Here is a 25,175-nt window from a genome sequence, read left to right on the forward strand (position 1 = left end):
GTTGCTGTAGTTTGTCCAAATGAATGCCTGATATGCCTGATCCCCTTTAAACTGACTATAAAATGCTATGATCAGGAGTACATGTACCAGCAATGCCGGATTCAGCATATCTTGTACTTGGGCGTTTTCACAGTACACTGTATGTATTGTAATATTTTGACAGTACATCATATAATATTAATCACAGTACTATGATTAATATTATATGATGGAAATATGGAAATTTGATTTATTACAATTAACCTTATTTTATGCTTAAAGCGACACTATGGAAAATTGGATTTCCTATCTCCAGGGCTCCCCCTACTGTCAGGAAGTGTAATTTGCACCTTGTGCCACATCTATTAGAAGCATTTTTCTGGAGGAGCTAAGAGCCCTCCTCAGCTAACAGTGTGCTAAACCCGGAGTCGCAACTACAGCGACACTATTCTTCCTACTACAGTGAGTGGAGCATCACAATAAATTGTAAGCTGTTATGTTAAGGTGAAAAAGCCACATAGTGTTGCTTTAAAGCTGATCATTTTACCAGGCATTTTTGTTTGGCAAATACAATGAGCGTGAAAATATCATTGGAGATTCCTCATGGAGTCCATCTAAACAGTTCGCAAAAGATATGTCTAGCATAGCATGGTGGCGGAAAGACACTGTAAAGCTTAGTCAGCATTAATTATTTGGTGTAAATGTCATCACATCTATGGATCTCCTTGAGAGTGAGGCACACAGGGTTGATTCTGGTATCAGAGTTGTACAGCCTATCACAGAGCCAGCCCCCCTTTTGGCTAGGTACAGATTGCTGGCAACGGGCAGACGTACATCCGTGTGGCCAACTGTCAGACCGTACGCATGAAGGAGGAGAAGGAGGTGCTGGAGCACTTTGCTGGAGTCTTCACCATGATGAACCCGCTCACCTTTAAAGAGATCTTTCAAACCACCGTGCCCTACATGGTGGAGCGGATCTCCAAAAACTATGCCCTGCAGGTATGGCCTTGTTTACGACCAAGCGTTGCCTCGTTGGCAGTACGTCAGTGTCACCATTGAGACATAAAGCAAGTCTGTAAATGTTGTAAAGTGTTACTTTATATAAAATGATCCCTCAGTGCTGTGCTTTTAGTATGTTTAAATATGTGTTTACAAAGGCATAACACAGGCCAAGTCCATGTAATTGTACAGAGTGTGATCCAAGTGGATTAATGTCAGTAAATAATTTAATGTATTATTAATAAGTCCCAATAAACTATTCACCAGGTGCTGTAGACCGCAACATAAGGCATAAGGTTTTGTCAGTATTGCGTCAAGGTAGCAAACTTACTTTGAGTGAATAATGCCATTAGCACTGCACTGGTGCCGCTCATGTGACCAATCCTGAGAATTATTTAAATAAGATTTTGGAAAAAAATATAAACCTTGGTTATTTTAAATAGTAAAATACTGAGTGCGCATGTAGCTCTAAATATTCATAGCTTAGAAAACTAGGCCCTCTTGCTGCCACTGTTATTGATATTAGGAAAACCCATGGTTTCTTTCTCTCTCTCTCTCTCTCTCTCTCTCTCTCTCTCTCTCTCTCTCTCTCTCTCTCTCTCTCTCGGTTCTGTAACATAGCAGCTCTACTGCTTTTGTGAGCTGGGTATTTGGTTCTGCAGTTACTAGCACCCCTACTGTGCCTGGCATTTAAATAAATAAATAAAAATATATTTTTTATATTTATTATTTTTGGATTTATTAGGGTTATCCACTCTGGTGTACTGCTAACCTGTACATTTACAAACATTCAGATTTGGTCTATTAAGTGAACCTCGTAGTTGGCGTTTACTTGTAGTTGGTGTATTATTACAGTACTGACTTTCAAAGTTCCTAAACTCTGAGACTGTCTGCACTGTTCTTTTTCAGATTGTGGCAAACTCCTTCTTGGCCAACCTGTCAACCTCTGCGCTGTTCGCCACCATCCTAGTGGAGTACCTCCTGGAGCGACTGCCTGAAATGGGCTCTAATGTGGAGCTGTCCAACCTCTACCTCAAACTCTTCAAGCTGGTGTTTGGATCGGTGTCGCTGTTTGCTGCGGAGAATGAGCAGATGCTGAAGGTCAGATGTTCTACTTGTAGAATAAAGTACAACTCCTAACATACCATAAGCATTCCTCACAAACAGCCTTCAAAGATGAAATGACAAGCATTTTTATTTATTATTTTCTCTTTATTTAGATAGCTGGCTGTAGTTTGTCTACAGATGTTGAGATCTGCTGAGACTCAACCACATTAGGATTAGAATTACAAAGAATTACAAAGTTCAGTTATTTTCCTGCTCGAATGCTAATTTGTTAATTAAAAGCGAAAGGAGGTTTAGACTGAGGCTGAGGCTCTACAGAACCAGGACGGAGTACCCCTGTCCTAAAGCATCTTGGGAAAGGAGCAGGTCAAACACCTTGTGAAAAGGATAACCTGGGTCGTGCACTTTAGCAAAAAACAAACACATGGCTTATGTCTGCGTTGATGTAGTGGGTCAGGATAGTGCTTTGGTATGGGGTTGCTGGGTTGGGCAAGTTCATCCTGATAGCTCGGAGTGCGATTCTTGGGGCTGTTGGACTGAGGCATTTGACACACCCTCCTAACTGTGACAACAGCCATGCCGTCGATCGTGTCCGTGCCGGCGGCCTAGCCGCATTAATTTTAATGCGTTCTGTCAGCTCCTCAAATGAGAAATGGCACTTGTGCCTCAGATTGACAGCAAGGACCTGAGTGAAGGTCACTGGAAAATAAAGGAGCTCAGAGGAAAGAGCTACACTCTCTTCCTCTGACCCATAGCTCCGGAGTTTATTGAGAGCGGGATATGATATTCAGAAGCTTTAATTGACTTGCTCTCTCATAACGTGTCACATTTCAAGATGACAACTGTAATTCGGCCTTCAGCTTATTAGTGCCACATGACATCTCATACTTTTTGTGGCTTCTGCTGCCAAGTGAATGGATTTCCGAATAGCAAAGAAAACTTTCCTAATGCCCCTCATGTGACCCAGATTAGATGTTCTCTGCAGTCATTTTCGTTTGAGTGTCTCAAGCGTCCATAGATGAGCTTTTCTTCTGACAGCCGTTTCATCTCTACACTCTGGAGTTAGCTTTTCCACCTTATTGAGAGCTAAAGGTCCCAGAAACAGAACTCTGTCTTATGTCCTGTGTTTTGTTTCCCCCCCCCCCCCCCCCCCTCCCATCTGCTCCACGCAGCCCCACCTCCATAAGATTGTAAACAGCTCCATGGAGCTGGCCCAGTCAGCCAAAGAGCCCTACAACTACTTCCTGCTGCTCAGGGCTTTGTTCCGCTCCATTGGTGGAGGCAGCCACGACCTGCTCTACCAAGAGTTCCTGCCCCTTCTGCCCAACCTGCTGCAGGGTAAGCTAAACATCTTGCACACCTCTATGTTATCATGTAGAGTTTCTATCTATAGTCTCTATCTAAAGTGGAGCTCTTGAAGTGCTATGAGGGAACCATCTGCAGAAGATGTTCCACCAATGGAAAGAACCATTTAACCATGACATGGTTGTCATGGTTGTATTTACAACCATGGAACCCGTGAATTCCTTACAGAACCCTTGAGTAACCATTTTTTTATGTATTAAAATGTCAAAGGTGGTTCTTTACAGGTTCTTGACTGCAATGAAAGCTTTAATATAGAATCATGATGTCTCAAAAAAAACCCACTAAGATGCCTTACTGGTTCTTTTGCTGGTAAAAGGGCTGTTTGCCCTTTGGCTTGTTGTAAAATAATTTTTTTTATTAATGTATTTATTTAGTTTTATATATAATCTAGTAAAATGGTTTTGGAAAGCACCAAAAACCCACAAAGGTCTCAGTTAACAGTAAGGTCCTCAAAAATAGAAATGATTCCATTTGTTTTGTGGTTTTATTGCTTTTTAATGATTAAATATAGCAATGTGGCTTCTCTTTTTATGAAAATGCTAGAATATTATAATAATGAAGTTACTGTTTCAATTGCCACCTTCATATTAATGCATTATCACTATGCACTGATGCATTTTTACCGCCCCATCACACAGTAGAACCAATCATCTAAATCTTCTTCTGTCCTCTCAGGTTTGAACATGCTACAGAGTGGCCTCCATAAGCAGCACATGAAGGACCTGTTTGTGGAGCTGTGCCTGACCGTACCTGTAAGGCTTAGCTCACTGTTGCCGTATCTGCCAATGCTCATGGACCCGCTGGTGTCGGCGCTCAACGGATCCCAGACGCTGGTCAGTCAGGGTCTGCGTACCCTTGAGCTGTGTGTGGACAACCTGCAGCCAGACTTCCTCTATGACCACATCCAGCCAGTCCGTGCAGAACTCATGCAGGTATAGCGGTTAACATCCCACCTCTGAGGCAACCAAGCTGTTTAGTGTAGTTCTCCATTTGAGATTTCAAAATGATCTTAAATCAAATTGTCTGCAGGCACTTTGGCGAACGCTGAGGAACCCAGCAGAGACCATCTCCCATGTGGCCTACCGAGTTCTGGGCAAGTTTGGTGGAAGCAACCGGAAGATGCTGAAGGAGTCGCAGAGGCTGCAGTATGTGGTGACGGAGGTGCAGGGCCCTAGCATCAAGGCAGAGTTTATGGACTGCAAAGCCTCCGTTCAGCTGCCCATGGAGAAGGTATAGTGTCTCTGCCTTATATTAGTGAAGTTTTGGGAGTGAGGTACCATTGAATTCTATGGGATTAGCAGAGATGACCAATTAAGCACCAACAACTTCCAAAGCTAATAAAGGTCATGCTAACGTTACATAGAGTTAAACTTGAGTGGGAGAACTTGCCTCCTTGACCAATAGCTGCTTCTTTGGCTATGCTGACCTCTAAAGGGGATCTTGGCTCTGAAGACCCAAAACGGAAATGCTAATTTTAGCAAGTACGTGTCCAAGTACGATTTTTTTTTTTTCTTTCTCACTGGCCTTAAATAACCTCTAAAGAAAGCATGTGAGTCATATTATGGAGTTTGTGATTTCGCCGTGTAAGGTAGGTTAGTCTGTCAGCATGCTAGAATCACCCCACTGCTGACGACTGCTACTGCTACTGAAACACAGTGTAGCTCTGTACTGTATCGTGGATATAATCATCTGGCATAATGTTTTATCACTGTTTTATAGTGGCTGCATTAAGCAGTCTGCTAATTGCTAAGTTGGCTTCAAGCTAAGCACAAACTTCACTGCACACCCACTGCAGTGTGTCACAACATCTGTGTGCTCTTATTTGTGCTATGACTAGATGTGCAGCACTGCGCTCTCATCATCGCACATTATTGTTTACTTTTTGTTTTTTATTGTTTTTGTTCTGGGAGTTCGCCGACACTAGCTTGCTAACTACACCAAAATAAAGTAATTCCAGCTGTGGCCACAGCCGTTGTGATGTAAACTGCAGATGTCTAGTGTGACTTTGGCGTGTTGACTTTGCTGCTGCATTACAGGGTTCTGCTGCTTGTATTGGAGACTGCCAAGTATGTTAAAATGTTAACCAAATTACAAATGAGTAAACTTACACATGCAAAAAAAACAAATAAAAAACACTGAATAAGGGCAATAGATAAGTCCTCTTATTGGCTACTTTGTCAGCCTTTAATACTAGATACCTGTCCCTTTGGATAAGCGCTTATTTGCCTGCTTCCTATTGTGCTTCAATTTGGACTCCAAGGGTACAGGGGAGGGGGCCGGCCTGGGATTCTCATTGTGTGATGAATCCTTGTCACAGAGAAGCGCGGGTGAGAGGAGACAGGCTTCCCCAGGTAATTAAAGAGATCATCAGGCTGTAAGCTGCTCTCATCTCCTTCCTCCTGCCCGCCCCCCTTCCCTTTAATCAATCTCCCCGCGCTGCGCAGACGGGATTATTTGCTGCGGCTAATGGCTCTTCCTGCTGCCCGCCGCTACTTGGGAAAACACAAACTGTCATTTCTGTAATTGCGTTCGCACCTCCAAGATGGATGCCTCTCCACCATTGCGCCACCGCGGCTTAATTTCATTTGCATGCGCCCCGCAGTTGCCGCGGGCGGCAGCTGCTGTTCGGTGCGGCCTGGAGCCCGGCTCTGTCTGTTTGGATTAAGAGAAGCTTCGGTGCGTCAAGCGCCACGCTCCATAATTCACACTGTCCCCTGCAGGACCAGCATCAGCCCTCCAGTCTTCCCTTCCAACACAAGGGGTGTGGGTGTGTGTGGGCCCGGGTGTGTGTGCGCGCACTGGTGTGCTTGTCTGAAAGCATGAAAGTGTGGTGTTTTTTTTGCAAAGATTTATGGGTGTCAATGGTGATAATTGCAGAACTGAACTGGCCACCATCTTTATCTAGGCCCGCTCACCTGAGCTGCATGCTCTTCTATAGGATTGGTCCAGACGGGCTTTCACTAAGCCTTGGGTGCCCATGACCCTGATGTGCGTTCTCTGGTTGTCCTTCCTTGGAGGACTTTTGCATAGATATGGTACTGAGGATGCTAGCACAATTTGATGGTTGTCAAAGATCTTAGATACTTGCCCATATTCCTGGTTTCAACACATTGAGAGTCTATAGGACCTCTGAGGGTTCAGTGATGTATCTGCAGCATATCTCACAGATGATTGATTAGATTGAGATCTGAGGAATTTGAAGGGCAGGACAACATCCTGAATTAAATCTGCCATCAGGGAATACAGTTTTCCAGCAGAGCAGTGCCCAGTTCTGAGATGAGAGAGATGCTTTCAATGGCCAGGATTTAGCCTGGCCCCTAAGGGTGCATTACACTGTGTGCTGTGACCTGTTCCTCGTGTAACCCTTAGTAATTACGCATACAAGTGACCGCTCCAGCTCTAGATCTGCTATAGCATTAGGCTGAAACCAATACTAGGCACTAGATACTATCTGTGCCATCTCTACCCTCTAAGTACTATGGATCGAACAGCGCTTCTGGTCCTTCTCTCGTGCTACGCTTCCCTCACTGCTGCCTTGATTAATCTCCCCTGTTCACGGTGTCGCCTTGGAGCTTCTGCTCATATTCATCTCCTGTCTGCATGTGGTGGCTTTAAATGAAGTTTGGACGTTCACACAAGGTGAGAGCCTCTGGCCTCACACGCTGTAGTGTTGATTTAGTGCTGAATAGACTCCTTCAATAAGGACCCCCAGTTATGTGGGGAAGCTATTCACTAAAAAAGGGCCATGGTGTAGAAAAGGCCTCAAGCGTTTGAAAAATGTACAAGGTTTTTACAGACCGATCTCTTGGGGCTGCTACATGTGTACAGTGTTGGGTGACATTTATTATAATGTCTCAACATGGCAGAACAGAGCAGGACCCCCAGGTATTCTTCCCAGGTTTTATTTTGCCCTTCTTTTCTAGTTTGCACCAGCTCTACCTTGGCCGGTCTGCTGTTTAGCTCAGCCTCCAGGAATAAAGGAGTTGTAAGGAGTACTAGACCATGTAGTTATTCATTTATTTATACATTTTTACTTAAATTACATATTCATTGTATCTTGTCATAGTAGTAGTGGTGATGGGAACTAGGCATCATACTGCAAATGGTCATTTTATTTCATTTTCAAAGCCACTACTCATGTCCTCGGAGTGTGTGTGTTTTTTTTTTTTTAAATGTTTTTGATGTAATGTTGATCTGAAAAAGTACTTTTTTTCTTAGGGACTATTTTTGATGTATAATTTCATATCTGTATCTTGATGAGATTCAAAACTTGGCTCAATGCTGAAGTAAAATGCCTCTTCTAACCATTACTTGTAATTGCTTTCTGTGCCAGATCATTTAGAGGTGTCAAATCTATTCCATTTACCACCACCGTCAAATTTATTATGTTGAATTAAGTTCTACTGGTCTCAGTTCCACACGACTCCTATTAGCGTAGTGTGATGGGCTTTCCCTGTTGGGGAACAGAACTCCAGTCTGTCATGGGGGAGGGAAGTGTTGATTTGTACTATGCTACGCCAACCACTTACAGGTCTGACTTGGTGGGTTTCCCTAGAATGGAGAATTCCACACCAAACCACTCTGACCATTTACAACGTAGCTGTTCAATATGGCAAACAAAGTGCAATATTTTATTATTATTTTATTGTAAATTTTTTGTACCTCTGAAAAATAATGTTTGCCAACCATATGTTACGATTTCTCATTCATGTTAACTTTTTAATACGTTTCACAGCATATCTCAATCTGAATCTGCAGCAGTATCATCACAATACTAGTATTTCGTCACTGCTTCTCATAAACCTTTTTTTCTTTTCTTTTTTCTTTACAAGACCCACAAAGTGGCTGTCAGATCTGTCTGTCGTCCAGCAGACAGTGGCTAGAATTAATTAAGACAGCACCGCCTCCTCTGTCCTTGAGTGAGGCTAATTAGCTCATCTTCCGTGCCACTTTAACTCGTCTTTTCATAATTCTGATGGTGTGAGTGGCCACGCTCGCTGGGGCAGAGTGGATTAGTGTGCATGATGGGTCCCTAAGTGCCTGCACAGAAGAGTACAGCTAAGGGAGATGGATGCATTACATTTCTAAATGGCTCACAGTACATAATGCAAGAGTGCGTACGACGTGATGGGGGGTAATTTGCAGTTGTAGTGTGATCGCTAGAGCCACATATGTGTTTTTTTTTATTTTTTATATATATATTTAATTTTTTTTTTTTTTGCATTGTCTTGTGTGCAGCAATCATCATGGTAAACCTCATATGAGAAAGATGAGTTTGATTGCGTGCCCCACGGCATTTATGTTATCCAGCAAATCATTACTAAATCATTTTGATCCAAAAATAATGCATGGCGTTGTTTAACCATATCGCCTTAAGTGTCCATGTTGTGTATATAATGTAAGTGCACAGTCAGAGTCATAACGCAGCATCTTTTATCATCTTAGGTTCGATTTTCTTTTTTTTTTCCCTCCCTGAAGCTCATATTGCAAATAAAACTCAGTAGAAGCTTTGCCCATTTATTTTGGGCTCAAGTCAGTGGTTGTTTATGATGAATGTGCTTGTTTATGATGAATGTCACTTCTGTATCCGTTTATATCCCTGGTTTTCTTTTGTGGTGTGTGAGATCTCCTCTTGTTGATGTTCCCAGGCCATCGAGACAGCTCTGGACTGCCTGAAGAGTGCCAACACTGAGCCGTATTACAGGAGACAGGCCTGGGAGGTCATCAAGTGCTTCCTGGTGGCCATGACGAGCCTGGAGGACAACAAGCACGCCCTTTACCAGCTCCTCGCCCACCCCAAGTAAGACCTCCAGTGCCATATCCGACCCACTGATCTTTCACATTGCAAATGAAAAGCAAATGTCAGCACGTCTCATTTCATGCAGAGTTTAGAGTGAGCTGACTTATAGTACTGGGGAACGGAGGGCGAAGGGCCTTGCTCAAGGGCCCAACCGTGGCAGCTTGCCGAGCCGGGTTATCGAACCCACAACTCTGTCATCAATAGCCTGGAGCTCTGACCGCTGAGCTACCACTGCCCAATCTTCCTGTCCACTCTGCCTTTTCAAAATAGAAATGGAGAAATAGAATCAAAGTGTAGTGGTTTTACTTTACTTTAGTTTCTCAGTCACACACAGACAGCCTACGGTTGTCGTCCTGGGACATGGGCTTGTCGGTATTGTTCTGCTTGGACACAAAGCACGAAGGTTGTGGAGGATGGGCTACAATTTACAGGATGTCAAAGAACTGGTGGTGTCCTTACGTGACTGTATTGACTCAATTATTAGTGCAAGGTGACTGATGAGCAGGTATTAAACTCCATTTTCTACAAGTTTAAGACATCTGTGACCTGCTTAGGTCAGAATTTCTCTAATGCCTCTTCAGCAACAGTCCCTGTTTGCACTAGCTAGATAATATTTACTTCACCTTGAGTTCACACCTCTCTCTTTCCTGCATGTGCCACACATACGCACTAGCGGATCAGCATATTAAACTGAATTTATATATTCAAGCACATTTTCATGTATTTACACCATACAAGTCATGTTATATACATTACAGTGACTTTCTTTTGGGACTAAAACCAGTTGATCTTGAAAGATGTATAGGTTTTGAATGGTAGCGAATGTTCTTGAGTTCCTGCTGTAGTCCCGGTTCAGCCCTTTCTCAGTCAGGCTTGACTGCTGTACTGTCTGAGCCCTCAGGCAGAATCTGTGTTTCCAACATTCCCCACACACCTTCTTTGCTCGCCGCTCCTCTGGTCTCAGTGCGGCCTGCCTGCCGCTGTCTGCCCTGTTACAAGGGCTAATTACTCAGAGATACTTCCAATGGTGGCTGCTCTGTGCAAGGGTGGGAGGGTCACATTACACAGGCATTGATCTCCACGCCAGGGCTAATTGACTTTCTCTCTCTCTCTCTGTCTGTCTGTTTACCCCAAAAGCCTGCCGCCCGCGCCCCGCCGAGATAATGAAGTGTGTCAGTTATGAAGTGGGGGTTGAGGGGGGTGGGGGCGTCGCTGTCAAATGTCTTGATTCATGACGTCCTCTGTCTTTCCCTCTACCAGCGCGGTGGACGGTCACTGTGAAAAGGCGCCTTTTCACAAGGCAGAGCGCTCTCTTAATATCGCAAATGCCATGCCCGGATAATAGAGTCCTATTCAAGTGGCGGCGGTATGAATTTGAATTGATCCGCAGCTCCCTCCCCCTTTGCCAGCCGCCTCCTCCGCTCGGCTTCTCTCCCAAAGCCAAAGTCTTTTAAATAGCGATAATGAAATGGAGCAATCCATCACCGCCGCCGCTGGCATTTGGCATTATAAAACACAAGCTCAAGCGCGGATAAAACAGTCACTCCATCATAGTGTCCCTATCAGCTGGGGTAAATAACGAAACATGCAACCAAATGCCAGCCAAACACAAGGCAGAATCCTCCCATAGGGCTCAGCTGTTGGGACACAGACAGCCTTTCGCGCCGGCTAATCAAACCGAATTGCTTCATTTGGGTATTCAGATCACGGCTCTTGTAATGGAAAAGTACAGAAAGTGTTGATGTGAATGGCTTGTTAAATGCCTTTTCTTGTAGCTTTACAGAGAAATGGATCCCCAATGTGATCATTTCCCATCGGTACAAGGCCCAGGACACGCCTGCGCGCAGGACCTTCGAGCAGGCCCTTACAGGAGCCTTCATGTCCGCGGTCATCAAAGATCTACGGCCCAGCGCTTTGCCCTTCGTGGCTAGTCTCATCCGCCACTACACCATGGTCGCTGTAGCTCAACAGTGTGGTAAGGCCTCATGCCCCTCATGTAGAGAGATGCGTATCCTCAAATGTATGCTGATCAACAAAAGCTGCAAAGATGACAATAATAAAGCTTCCCTTGATCTAGAACTGGGGTGGGCAATGGAGGGAGGGGGGCGGAGTCCAGCACAGTTTGCTCATTTTCCTGCTCCAACAGCCCTAATAAACCTGTCAAGCTTAAGCAGGAAAAACACACAATTGTGCAGGAATCTGACCCTTCAGGACCCTCCAGGATCTGACCCACCCCTGGCTTAGTACCGGTCACAATCACAAAGACTGTTACTGGAGTGGCTGTAGGGTACTGTATCTGAAACATGAGGACACATTGGCTACACTTAGTCAAATACAAATATCTGCTTGGTGCCAAACCAGTCTTTGACCAGAAGATGGACAATTGTAGCCACTGTGACACAGAATCCTGTATCTTCTGCTTTTTGACAGAATTTGAAACCAACAGTTGTGCGTTACATGTACATGATGAATAAACTCGATGGATCTTTTTACATTGACTTCAATTGACAATTGCCATATATAATATTATAGTATTTATTGCATGTCAAAATACAATGATATTGTTGAAAGTTGTTAAACATCGTGGTATTATCGTTTAGCAGTATCGCCCAGCCTCAGTTTGATCATACTATTCCCATTTACTGTAGTATAATCATTTTTTCAGTCCTCCCCCCCCCCACCCCCAAGACAGCAGCAGATATGATGTTGGTGTCCACTGGCCTCAGTGGCTGTGCTTTTCTGTGAAAAACCTGTCAGAAATCACATGAGCAGGTATATTTGAGATGACTTGGGTTGGGCACAAAGACATGAAGTTTGCATGATGCTAACAAGTTTCCATTGTGTCTTAACTACATTATCATCAGAACTTCAGCACAAAACTACAGAAGAAACTTTGATTGGTTGGCAGGCAGGCTTGATGAGGAAGGGACTAAATCCCATGTAATGCAGTGCTTTCCTCTTTTGCTTGCTTATGTGGTGCTTGTTTGCATTGTAGGTCCCTTCCTGCTGCCTTGCTACCAGCTGGGCAGTCAGCCGAGCACCGCCATGTTCCACAGCGAGGAGAACGGCTCTAAGGGAATGGACCCTCTGGTGCTCATCGACGCCATCGCCATCTGCATGGCTTACGAAGAGAAGGAGCTGTGCAAGATTGGAGAGGTCGCCCTGGCAGTCATATTTGACGTTGCTAGCATTATCTTGGGATCCAAAGAGAGGGTGAGGACCTTGTGTGGTGTTTTTGTTTTAGTAGGTTCAAACTTTACGACCCGTTCGAGAAGTTGTGTATTAAAGTGCAGTGTCTGCTTCGGTCAGGCATGCCAGCTGCCCCTCTTCTCCTACATTGTGGAGCGCCTGTGCGCGTGCTGCTACGAGCAGGCCTGGTACGCCAAGCTGGGTGGAGTGGTGTCCATCAAGTTCCTTATGGAGAGGCTGCCGCTCATCTGGGTTCTGCAGAACCAGCTAACCTTCCTGAAGGCTCTGCTCTTTGTCATGATGGACCTCACAGGCGAGGTAAGAGCAGTGCTGGGTGGTGTATGGCTTTGTGTGATCCTAATTGTTGATTTGACAATCCAGATTAGGTCTTTTAACCAGGTAGTTGTGTGTTTCACATGCGGTATGAGAAAACCTCGAATGTACTTGGATGATCTCTTTTTATAAGCAATCTGAAAGATATGTACTAATTAATTATTTAGTAATCTAGCCAACAACACAGTAAGACTTCCTTCTTCCTGAGAAGAAATCTCAGCCACACATGCAGGGACAGGCTTGTTGATGACCTTTTGATACCTTCCTCTGTCCTTCCCACAGGTTTCTAATGGAGCGGTTGCCATGGCGAAGACCACGCTGGAGCAGCTGCTGGTGCGCTGTGCTACACCACTGAAGGAAGAGGAGAAGACGGAGGAGCTGCTGAGTGCCCAGGACAAGTCCTTCCACATGGTGACCCACGACCTGGTGCGAGAGGTCACCTCCCCTAACTCTACTGTGCGCAAGCAGGCCATGCACTCGCTGCAGGTTCTGGCCCAGGTCACCGGCAAGAGCGTCACCATCATCATGGAGCCGCACAAAGAGGTGCATGTTCACCATTACCGTTATTGAGGTCATCTGGCATTTTTAATGCTTCTGTACATGATGAGGGTTTGCTGTTTGCAGTTTTTTATATGTATGCTGCATGTCAAAAGTTTGGGACACTTTTCCCCCCTCTGGACATTTGAGTTTTACTAAATAAATGAAGTCTGCTAGTGCTGTGAGATTATCATCACAGTCTAAGGCAACCTAAAAGAATTCTGCAGATAGACTTTTATTCTTTCTTGGCTACATTTGCCTTGTAGCTCCAAGGAAGCACTACATTTGGGGTCAGGGGGAGCTAGGCTAATTCACCCTGCTTGGGGTCAAGGATAATAAGCATATTTGTTATATGAAGCAGATAAATGACCCTGAGTGTTACTTGCTCTCAGGTTCTACAGGACATGGTTCCCCCTAAGAAACACCTGCTGCGACACCAGCCTGCCAATGCTCAGATTGGCCTGATGGAGGGTAACACTTTCTGCACCACCCTGCAGCCACGCCTCTTTACCATGGACCTCAGCGTTGTCGAGCACAAAGTCTTCTACACAGAGGTGAGATTGTGTAGCGCTATGCTAACATTCAGTAGTGTTTAAGCATATTTAAATAAATATATATATATATATATATATATACATTTTAAATCTTAACAGCCTAATATGTGTTTTAAGATGATTCTCACTGTAAGAATTTATTTTCTTAGTAAAACACCAACATTTGAATTAATACAAATTATTATTATTAATGTTTTATGCCTATCAGTGTTTTATCTTAACTAGTTTTAAGCCTTTTCCTTGTGGCTGCCCAATATAGGTATCATCCAAAACCTGTTTTGTTAAATGTAGCCTTGGTTACTTTAATTGGCTGTGCTGGTGATGAAATTAAACAAATCCATACAGTGGCTTTAACTTGGTAAAACAGACTAAAACAAATAAATAGATATAAATGTAATATAAACCTAAATTCTGTTTATTGGTCACTAAAATGATTAACTGTGCTGGACTGTGCTGTTGTCTTAGCTCAGGATTTTTATTCTGAAATTTGAAGTCTGTGAGACTGAAGAGGAGCTACCAGCTTCTCCCTTCTCCGTTCTTCTAATATGGAAGACAAGCTGGATTACTCGCTTGATAGTTGATGACCGGTCAAGGGATCCTTGATTATGAAGCCTAGAATACCGGCCTTTGGATCAGACTAATTATCCAATACTCGATCCAGCTATTTTTGTTAGTATCGGGACCAATATCTGATCCTAGTATCGGATCGGTGCATCCCTGTTACTGATCTGACAGTGCTTTTAGAGAATGTAAGACTGAGCTTTTAGTATTAAAGAAATATTTTAAAAACAATAAAATTAACATAATTGATCTCTTGCCCCCAGATGCAGTCGGTCAGCCAAGACATGTTTGGTATCTGTAGTTTGCTTCTACACTTTACAACTGGAGATTCTTGGCTAATGTTGCTAACAAACTTTCGACTTTCATCACCAATCTTTTCTCTGAAAATACACACACACACGTCTCTGAACCCACTCAAAATGCATCTGGATCTTTGTTTCTTTAGCACAGACAAACTGATGTGGCTTAGACTGCAGTATGACTTTAATCTATAAAAACAAAACCAAACAGCTTCTCAGAGCTGAATTAGGGCAGCTTGTTTAATAACTACTCTAGTTTCACCTCAACACATTATTTGGTATCATTCTGTGTGTTGTGTTGTCCAGTTCGAAAGCATTACAGTGGGGCATTGTTGTGGATGTTGTGGTTTATATTTTGGGTCTATCCATGGCATTTTACCTTTGTCTTCATAGCCTTTTGACGGATTTCTAAAGCCAAAAAAAAGAGATTTTGGCATGTATTTACCAAGATGAGTGGTGACCGTCCAAGTCCAGTGTTTGTTAGCGACACTAGCCTTTCATCTCCCACAGTGAACTAAAGAAGCAAACTTGAGATACCAAAAATGTTTTGGCAGATCGTCTGTATATGGGCTCAGTAATGAGTCATGTACATTAGATTGTACATTAGATTTTTCACTAAACTGTTCCTTTAAAGGATTAGTCCATGATGATGCCTTGAACAGAGTTCCTGTGCAGCGTAACGCTTTGTCTTGAGTATAATTTGTGTTTCGTTGCAGTTGCTGAATCTGTGTGAGGCTGAGGATGCTGCCTTGATGAAGCTACCCTGCTATAAGAGCCTGCCCTCTCTGGTGCCCTTGCGCATCGCCGCACTTAGTGAGTAACTTCAGCCCTTTAGAGTTTACACCCAGATATCCAGAACTTTCTGTGGCTTATTTGTAAACGTCTCGGATTAAATGAGGTCAGCGTCTAACTATGTTTAACTATGTAAAACTATGTTCTCAGCCTGAGTCTGAGAAGAGTTTTAAAAACATATATATAATCAAGCATGCTTCTTAAACTCACACTGAACTCCGTTCCTCTGGGTTTGTGTGTGCAGATGCACTAGCGGCCTGTAACTACCTACCGCAGTCCCGAGAGAAGATCATTGCTGCGCTCTTCAAGGCCCTCAATTCAACCAACAGTGAGCTGCAGGAAGCTGGGGAGGCCTGCATGAGAAAGGTCAGTTTTCTCTTTCTTTCTGTCTCTCTCTTTCTCTCCCCTTCTTTTCCCCTGCCCTGCTGCCGCTAATGAGTTCTGCCAGGAACAATCAATACAGGATGGAGTGAGGCAGGCGGAGAGGAAAATGAATGTGGCTGTAATGCATCATCTCGCCGTGGAAGGCCGGCCTGGGCATTATTAGAGTGGCCTTTCCACTGCTAATGGAGATACACTGGGCTTTGAGTTTTTCTGCTCCCCCACTGTTGACAGGATAAGACTGAAAGACTGTGTGTGTGTTGTTTGGTGTGCTATGCAGCCTGGCCTCACTTTAATATCCCAGTTCTCAAGTTTGTTTTTTTAGACTGTCCAGGCTAATCATAAAAATAAACAACACAACTTGCAACATAATCTTAAGGCATTCTGTATTTGGCTTAAGATGCTAGCTTGCATCATCCTGACCCAAATGATCCATCTTGGGAATTGGGCAAGCCTTGGTAGTCTCTGTTAAAGAGGATGAAATGAGCAAATACATTTATTTATTACTATTATTTATTACTAACATGCATAATTTCTTTTGACATTTGGTTATGTGTCCCCCCTATGCTATAATGACTGAGTGGGATTATATGTCTCTTAATATCCTGTCATTTATCAGGTTCATTTATGTATTTTTTTTTATTTTTTATTATTATTAAATTGTTTATATAATATTATTTTTAACCCAATTTTTAACCCAATTTTATTTATATATATATATATGTGTGTGTGTGTGTGTGTGTGTGTATATGTGTGTGTATGTATGTGTGTGTGTGTGTGTGTGTATGTGTATATATATATATATATATATATATATATATACACATTCTCTCTCTCTCTCTCTCTCTCTCTGCAGGTGTCTTAGGTTTTGGTCTCTCCCTAAGCACAACCATTCTGTTATTCTGTGTTTGGATGCTGCTTGACTGTTGTTTATTTCTCTGACCGCTGCACTGTGTTACTGACCACTGCTGTCACTGGCTGTCTCGGTATTGCGGTATTACTGCTGTGTAAAATAGAAGAGCTCAACAATGACTGCCGCAGACCTCAATCTAGACGGATCTTTGACTTTTTAAGCTTGACTGAGCTAAAAGATCACTACGTCAGACTTATCTGATGTTACACAGCAATGTTCAACACTGTCGGTTTCCACAAGCCTGATAATATGGCTAGCATCAAGATTACCTGCCGACATTTGAAGTTTGGGTTACTGTAGCCTGTTAGTTTGGCTAGATGTTCAGCTTATTCTGTTGAAGACGGAATATGCTCCAGTTAGCTCAAACATAGCCCAACATTGAGTAGGGGGTGGGATGCTTGCTTGATGTGACCTGGGATTGATCCGAGAAGGGAAAATGAGCCAAAACGCACAGATTTCTCAATTTCTCAGATGATAGAGACAATCTGGAAGCAGCTGGCATGGGAGTTGGAGGCTTGTTCAGTAGGACGTCTTTAAATGTAGAATCATTTTAGACCTTGATCCTAGATCGTGGGTAAGTCCATTCTGATATAAATGTACTCCGTGTCTGTGTCTGTCTGATCCTCTCAGTTCTTGGAGGGAGCCACTATCGAAGTGGATCAGATCCACACTCACATGCGTCCACTACTGATGATGCTGGGAGACTATCGCAGCCTGACTCTGAATGTGGTTAACAGACTCACCTCTGTCACACGCCTCTTCCCAAACTCCTTCAACGACAAGTTCTGTGACCAGATGATGGTGAGTTACAAGCTGTTGCTAGGTCTTACAACACACCTTGTAGTCATAAAAGGCACATTTTGAGGGATGGAGGAAGGGGTGGAGGGATCTGGTAGTAAAGTGTTTGCGTAGTATGAGCATGAGCGCACCCTTCAGAACCAAGATAATGTTACCACGATTTACATCTTTAGATTACATCAAGTGGCAATCATCGGGGTTCAAGCACTGTGCACCATTATTGCCCGCAGAGCCCAAATAATGAGTGTTTTTAAGCATCTTAACCTTAATAACCACAGTCATTGAGCTATTCCACGCACTTGTGATCGGGAGAGTAGCATCTCTATCGTTTCTAGTCCGGGTTCTGCAGGCTGCTAACAGCGTTATGTAACTTTGATGAAGCAGGCAGGACAACATGTTACTCTACTCTACTTCTTTCGCTGTCAGTGACGGTTCTCTATCTCTCCGCTTGTCCAGAAATGTGTAAAGTATGTCTGAAAGTGCAAGTCAGGAGCAGAGAATACTGACTGTGTCTCTCCTGTGTCTCTTTCTTTCAGCAACACTTGAGGAAGTGGATGGAGGTTGTGGTGCTCACTCACAAAGGAGGCCAGCGCAGTGATGGCAGTGTAAGTGTAAGTCCGTTTCGTCGGATTCGGTCTCTGCTCGTTCTTGCACTGGGCTTAAGCAGTCCTCTCTGAGCAGTTATCAGGAGTTTGTTGGTGGCTGATGGTGTGTTCTTGACTGACCTTTCTCATAACTTGCCCCCCTGCCCCCCTCCCAATACTGTTGGGTAAAATATCAGCCTTTCAATACAGATATTCCTCATGCTGTGCTCAAGGCTCTGCAGTCAGTACAGTCGCGCTGTTCCAGCAGCGCACAGTGTAATGAGAGAGCGGTGGTATAGGCCGGAGGTGTCTGGACTGTGCGAACCGGTTCTCCCTCTCACCCAGAGCACCCCACGCTTGCATAAGGTGCGAGTGGCCATATTACAATCAATGATTAATTAGGCGCCAGCATCCCCGGGGCCGGCTTGGTAACGAGCCTCTGAGCGCTGGATTCTTGTTATCTCGCAGGCAGATAACCTTGTACAGCAAAGAAAAGGTGAACGGAGGTGGTCTGCTGTTTCGCCGCTGTCTCGCGAATCATAGCCTCTCGTTCTAGCTTTTTGTTAGCACCAGCTTCCCTCTAAACATATTGTAATTGCATGCAAATTAGACCGCTGTTCCTGCAGCTTTTAATGTACCTGCAGTGGGGATGGTGAACAGGCGGGGTTCGGTGGAGGTGTAGGTGGTGGGAGGGTTTGCAAGCTTTGGATTCAGATTTTAGAGAAATTAGAATTGAGGCAGAACCGGTGGATTGATTTGATTAATTGATTGATCGATTGATTCATTTAACCTTGTAGTCTTACATTTACGTACATTTATGATGTGGGGAACAAAAACCACATCGTGCCCCTCCCTTCCTTCCTGTGGTGAAGTACAATCGGTCAGATTGACCATCGGCCTCACTGCTAATGAACCGCAATTGGTTGTATTTGACCCGTCTCTGCCGTCTTCAACAATCCAGTGAGGTTGTAGGTGGGAAGTTGGGTCAGAAGAGGTTCTGCTAGTCAATGATGCTTTAAAGATGTGCGGATCATCATTTTTTATTTAATTGGGATCTGGCAGTTGTTCTTTGTTTATATGAATTTAATTTCAGGTTGACTGGACCAATAGAAGTGCTCTTTTCTTTTTCTTTTTTTTTCTTTTTTTTTTTCTTTTTTTATTTATTTTTTTTCTCCTACCTGATCAAAATACCCTAATGTTGACTGTTACCCAAACTGATCTTTTGACTTAATACAACTAATACAGCCCCACAATTTATTTAAGACATGCTGTTAATAAACACCAGTAAACACCAGTAAAAATCACCATTTTTAGTGAACAGTTTCTATAATCAGACAGTCTACACTAAATTTATCTTGTTTGCTAATAAATTTGAAAAGCCTTTTTTAATCTTTTATATTGTGTTTATCATCTTCAAATCCAGTCTGACTGACCTCCCTGACCATTCAGCTCCCAGTTCCTCTAAAATGCTGCAGTCAAATCCCTTTGTAGGTTTGTGTAGCAGTCCACACATTGAGCTGATAGCTGTTTGTCAATTACTCATATATATATATATATAAATAAACTAACTTTAACTCACTTAACTATCCTTCTGTGTACTGTTTGTCGTTGCTGCGTCATGTTTACAACAGGGTTCTTAGCTGAACTAAGCTAAAGTCTTATCCAGACTTTCCGTTACACCTTGCTGCTGCTGCAGTGAGGAATGTCTTTTTCCAAAAGAAGCCTAAAAACCTCAACAAAACTAAGGGCCGGATGTGTCCTGGGCTTTACAAGCAGATATCCGATCCCAATTCATCAAATGCCTGGATGAGATCGTAAAAGCCCTATTATATGAGCAGTTGCTTTTTAAGTAAATTGAGCAAATCTAATTGTTGGACCTTTTGGATTATAGTTTGAAATTCTTGCACTTTTGTCTCTGTGGAGGAAAAATGTGTTTGTAATGTTGTGAGAAACACAAGAAGTTCAGGCATCAGTTGCTTCTTTATGTTCAACACAATTTCCCATCTCCCTCAGTCTCCCTTTCTCCATGTCCCTCACGACTCGCTCTCTCGCCATCGACTCCACGTTCACTCGCTTTCTTTCTTTCTCTCTCTCTCTTTGTAATTCTCACTCACCCCTACCTCACTGATTTGCTCTGCTGTCACTCACTGCTTTGCTGATTGTATCCGTTGTCTTCCACTCCGAAGCAGCCCGCCACGGAGGGTGTGGAGGTGAGATGGCACTGTGTTGGGAGGCCCTCACTGGCCTCGCCCTCGCTCTCCCTGTGCTTGTAGTTCTCTCCTTTCTCTCTCTCTATCTCTCTCTGTGTGCTGGTGGAGTGCTCTGTAGCCGTGCCTGTGTTTGGGTTTTGTTGTCTTCTGTTGTGTCGTGTTTGATTCCTGAGCTGTCCCTCTCCGCCTGTCGTGGCGACCTGTGGATTCCGTATTCTGTATGTTTGTGGACTGAATTTGCTACTCCCTCAAGTAGCTTACTTATTCAGTTGGGAAAGTTTTAGAGTGTTTCACAATTTGTCTTTTTGTTCAAATGGGACTTTAGAACTGAAGCCGAACGAATACAATAGATTCCTACGAAAGATTTGAAACAAAGGAATATTTATTTTGACGTTTATCTGCAGCCAAACTGGTATTTCCTCAACATATTCAAATGTAAAGGAACGATTGGGTAAAAATAAGTAAAATGAATGAATAAATAAAAATGTAAACAACCAGCCTGGGTGTGACTAGTGTCCACATGCTCTGTATTTAGTTTTAGACTATAGCTAACAAACACTAAAGGTCAGTAGTCTCCCAAAATCTTTTATATAAGTACACGCCCCCACACTTTTCTCAATCCGTTAACCTGCTCCAAGCTTTACTGTAGAGCCGAGTTTGATGTCTTGTGACAAATTCGGATCTCCTTTAGATACTGTCCCCCCTTCAGCACATCTGCATTTGTTTATATAGCCTTAATCTTCATCAGCAGGTCTGAGTAGCCTTAATAAAGGCCTGAATCTAATTGGAGCAGCTTGTGTATTTATGGAATGGTTAGCCTTGAAGCTCTTTGAAACTAATGTTTAAAAAAAAAAAATAATAATAATGTATTTGGACACCAAACATGCTAAATGAGTGGGAAGTTGGACGGTGGTGTTCTTTTGATTTAGATTTTAATTTTTTTTTATTTTTTTTGCTGAACCATTCCTTTTAAATGCCCTTCCCATTTTGATCCTGAGGATTTTCCCCCAGTTTTCCTCGTGTGTGTGTGTGTGTGTGTGTGTGTGTGTGTGTGTGTGTGTGTGTGTGTGTGTGTGTGTGTGTGTGTGTGTGTGTGTGTGTGTGTGTGTGTGTGTGTGTGTGTGTGTGTGTGCGTGCGTGCGTGCGTGCGTGCGTGCGTGCGTGCGTGCGTGCGTGCGTGCGTGCGTGCGTGCGTGCGTGCGTGCGTACCGCAGGCCTTCAGAAGTTGTTTCCGTTTGCTGACTTCTTCCTTTCTTCTTCTTTCTTCCTCGTAGGAGATGAAAATCTGCTCAGCCATCATTAACCTCTTCCACCTGATCCCGGCCGCTCCTCAGACTCTGGTCAAACCCCTGCTGGAGGTGGTGATGAAGACAGAGAGAGCCATGCTAATTGAGGTACGGCTTTTTACGCTTCTCGGAAATGAAGTTATAATTGTGTTCTTCAGGTCAAGTCACCATTCGCTGTTCATTGTTTTATAGTCAAATGTGATTTTCGTTCTTTGTGTGTGAAACTTATTCATTATTTATTTATTTATTTATATCTGTGTGTTTGCGCCAGGCGGGCAGTCCTTTCCGAGAACCTCTCATTAAGTTCCTGACCCGCCATCCTTCCCAGACGGTTGAGCTGTTCATGATGGAGGCCACTCTGAACGACCCTCAGTGGAGCCGCATGTTCATGGTAAAGTTGTCAATCCGCAAAAAAATTACTAAATGTTGATCTTTAGCAGCACACACCTGCCTTCTCAATGCCCCTTTTAGCTGTTTAGAAGCTGTAGGTCATCATTTTCCATGCACATGCATAAATAATGAGGCTACGAAGGGTTCTTTGAGCGGTGCCATAAAAGAACCCTTTTTTATAAAATGCCTAGTCATTAGTGGTCCTATGGTGGTAGAAGTTGTACAGTTGAATCTGTCAGTAATTCTGTATACATAATTATACATACATAATGAGCCCTTTTCATGGTAGTTGTCCGTGTCAGAGTAGCTCTGTATGTCACACACTTGTTGTAACTGTATCTTTTTGGTTATGTCCTTTTGTCATGTTGTCCGCTGATTTGACAATCCCCACATTTTCAGAGTTTCTTGAAGCACAAAGATGCCAAGCCTCTCCGGGACGTGTTGGCCTCCAACCCCAGCCGCTTTGTCCCCCTGCTGGTTTCCGCAGGTGCCGCAGCCACAGTGAGGCCTGGGTCGCCCTCCACCAGCACTGCACGATTGGATCTGCAGTTTCAGGCTGTTAAGGTGAAAAGACTCTTATCATGTATGCCTTTCACTCAAGGGTGGTAGAATGTGTAGAACCACAATTCTGATATTGCAAAAGGGTACGATTTAGTTGACTTTGATGAATATGCGTAATAAATGTGTTTTGGCCAAGACAATGCAGGTCAGTCTTTAGGCCAGTGTGCTTTTAAGGTGTTGGGTTTATTGTCCTGATATTGTAAAGGGGGTTACAGTAAACTGTAGCTAGTTCAGTAGCTCAGTTTCAATATAATTGATAGTGCTAAAATTGCTTTTTTATTTATATATTTATTTATTTTATTTTATTTTTTAATTTTTTTATTAAGCTTGCTGCAATTTTCCTGTCTGTACATTTTATCCAACCATAGATAAGAATAATTGTACACAGTAGAAAAGCTTAATTATTGTTTTTTATAGGTGGTGATCTAGGTTCTATCATCACCAAGAACAATGCTAGCTTTAGGTCCAGGCTCTAATGCTCACATTTGGTACTTGGTGTATCTGAGTTTGAATTATAGTGTTGCTTATCGCATTCATTTCTCACTAGCAACACAGTTAGTAACCACCTCTGATACCACAATAACCGTTCCAGCCAGCCAATACCACAGTAGCCACCTAGCAAAACTATTTTCACCCTAATAATCACATAGCAACAGCCTAGCAACCGCTTGGCAGTGGGAACCACTTAAGCTGTGGAAACATTCAGCATTTTCTTTAGGAAATGCAAGTGACGTCAGTCTAGTCCAGTGGTTACCAACCAAGCCTAAGCATAACCCTTCTGTTCTGTCTCAGATTATAAGCATTATCGTGAAGAACGATGAAGGATGGCTGGCTGGGCAGCACTCTCTGGTCAGCCAGCTCAGGCGTGTGTGGGTCAGCGAGGCCTTCCAGGAGCGCCACCGCAAAGACAACATGGCCGCCACCAATTGGAAGGAACCTAAACTGCTGGCTTACTGCCTGCTGAGTTATTGCAAGTATGTGCAAGGAGCTGTGTATGTAGGAAAGTACTTCCTGTTCTCAGCTAACAATGTGTTTATAACCTGGTGGGTTGCTGCTGCTGCTTTCACAGACGTAATTACTCCGAGATCGAGCTGCTCTTCCAACTGCTGCGAGCCTTTACCGGCCGCTTCCTCTGCAACATGACCTTCTTGAAGGAGTACATGGAGGAAGAAATCCCCAAGAACTACAGCATCGCCCACAAACGAGCCCTCTTCTTCCGCTTTGTTGAGTTCAATGATCCGCACTTCAATGACGAGCTCAAAGCCAAGGTGAGCGACACAGAGTTCGACCTTATCCACACTCATCATAGATTTCTTTGATCATTGTTGTTGAAGTGCTCTGAGAAGGATCCCTGACAGGTTATTGCATGGTGCTGGGTATGGTGTGTAATGATCGTGTGAATAGAATCAGAAAGGATCTTATAAGGCCTTGGCTCTGCAAAATCCTGTAAAACGTGCAGGACTTCAATTTAAGACGGTTTTAAACTTGAATGTATATAATCTACAATACTAACTTTACTAACTTTTATATATAATCTAAAATACAGTCATATCTCTGCCTAGCCTCCTTTCACTCTGTTCTTACATTTACATTTATGGCATTTAGCAGACGCTCTTATCCAGAGCGACTTACAAGGTGGGCCAATGTAGTGCCCAAGGACTCTTATTGGTGTAGCGCAGCATAGTCACCCAGACCCGGAATCGAACCCTAGTCTCCCACATGGTGGCAGGTAGTGGTGTTATCTGTTGCGCCACACCAACCAATTATTCAACCAATTATTCAACCAACCAATTCTGGGTGGTGGGTCACTCTCAGCACTGCAGTGACACTGATGTGTTGGTGTGTGTTGTGGAGCTTTTACACACCTCAGTGTGTGGGCAGCATCCTCTGACCACTAATGGAGTAGAGGATGACAAACGTAAACTGTGCTGCAACAGATGTGCTTCTGTCTCTGACTTTACATTTACATAGTGGACCAACTAGGTAGGAGTGTCTAATAGAGTGGACAGTGAGTGGACCAATTTTTAACAGAAGGTTTTATTTCAGTATTTATTATTATTATTATTATTATTATTATTATTTAAATGTATTTTTTTTCCTCAACCAGTCCTAATTAGTTCTGCAGCTGCATCACAGACAGAACTCACACGTGGCTTGACTTTGCTGTGACCCTTTTCCTGTATGAGCTGGGAGTGATTGGGGGGGCTGTGACCGATTTTATGACACGGGCCAGCATTTCTGCGCTCCACGGTCAGCATCACAAACACCAGGCTCGTGCTTAATTATGGCCGCGAGAGCCGGGGGCACGCCGCTGCCGTCACGCTTGCCCGCCGGCGGGTGTCTAATCCAGCACGTGAACGGCCCTGCTGAATATGCATGGGCCAGGCTGAGCGGCTATGGCTGACACACACTCTGCTCGCCTCTCAAAGGCATGGCGCCTCCACCGTGCACCAAGCCAGGGCTCTCAGAGGAGCACTAATGAATATTTATCCGCAGATTACTTTAATGGCCATCGCTCATGAGCCTACAGCTCAACCTTAATCAGCTCTGACGAGGTTTGGGAGCAATCAGAAGGCGGA

General features: G+C 43.6%; 1 protein-coding gene across 7 annotated transcripts in view; it reads left to right on the forward strand.

Annotated features, from left to right (window-relative positions):
* The window catches only part of trrap (transformation/transcription domain-associated protein), a 106,954-nt gene that overhangs the window by 13,801 nt on the left and 67,978 nt on the right, over window positions 1–25,175 (forward strand). For 2 of the 7 annotated variants that reach the window (XM_072668118.1, XM_072668119.1), the window contains exons 17-37: window positions 784–978; window positions 1,888–2,079; window positions 3,216–3,381; window positions 4,084–4,340; window positions 4,438–4,638; window positions 9,057–9,208; window positions 10,984–11,183; window positions 12,204–12,421; window positions 12,518–12,715; window positions 13,013–13,273; window positions 13,660–13,821; window positions 15,398–15,494; window positions 15,718–15,839; window positions 17,398–17,568; window positions 18,102–18,170; window positions 20,336–20,359; window positions 21,634–21,753; window positions 21,917–22,036; window positions 22,435–22,599; window positions 23,389–23,570; window positions 23,666–23,864. In XM_072668118.1, coding sequence (XP_072524219.1) covers window positions 784–978; window positions 1,888–2,079; window positions 3,216–3,381; window positions 4,084–4,340; window positions 4,438–4,638; window positions 9,057–9,208; window positions 10,984–11,183; window positions 12,204–12,421; window positions 12,518–12,715; window positions 13,013–13,273; window positions 13,660–13,821; window positions 15,398–15,494; window positions 15,718–15,839; window positions 17,398–17,568; window positions 18,102–18,170; window positions 20,336–20,359; window positions 21,634–21,753; window positions 21,917–22,036; window positions 22,435–22,599; window positions 23,389–23,570; window positions 23,666–23,864 — 3,471 coding nt within the window. Of the gene's footprint in view, window positions 1–783; window positions 979–1,887; window positions 2,080–3,215; window positions 3,382–4,083; window positions 4,341–4,437; window positions 4,639–9,056; window positions 9,209–10,983; window positions 11,184–12,203; window positions 12,422–12,517; window positions 12,716–13,012; window positions 13,274–13,659; window positions 13,822–15,397; window positions 15,495–15,717; window positions 15,840–17,397; window positions 17,569–18,101; window positions 18,177–20,335; window positions 20,360–21,633; window positions 21,754–21,916; window positions 22,037–22,434; window positions 22,600–23,388; window positions 23,571–23,665; window positions 23,865–25,175 lie in introns of all 7 variants that reach the window. The other 5 variants (XM_072668120.1, XM_072668121.1, XM_072668122.1 and 2 more) reach the window with 5 other exon arrangements.

The sequence above is a fragment of the Salminus brasiliensis genome, chromosome 22 (genome assembly GCF_030463535.1).
Source record: "Salminus brasiliensis chromosome 22, fSalBra1.hap2, whole genome shotgun sequence".
NCBI lineage: Eukaryota > Metazoa > Chordata > Actinopteri > Characiformes > Bryconidae > Salminus > Salminus brasiliensis.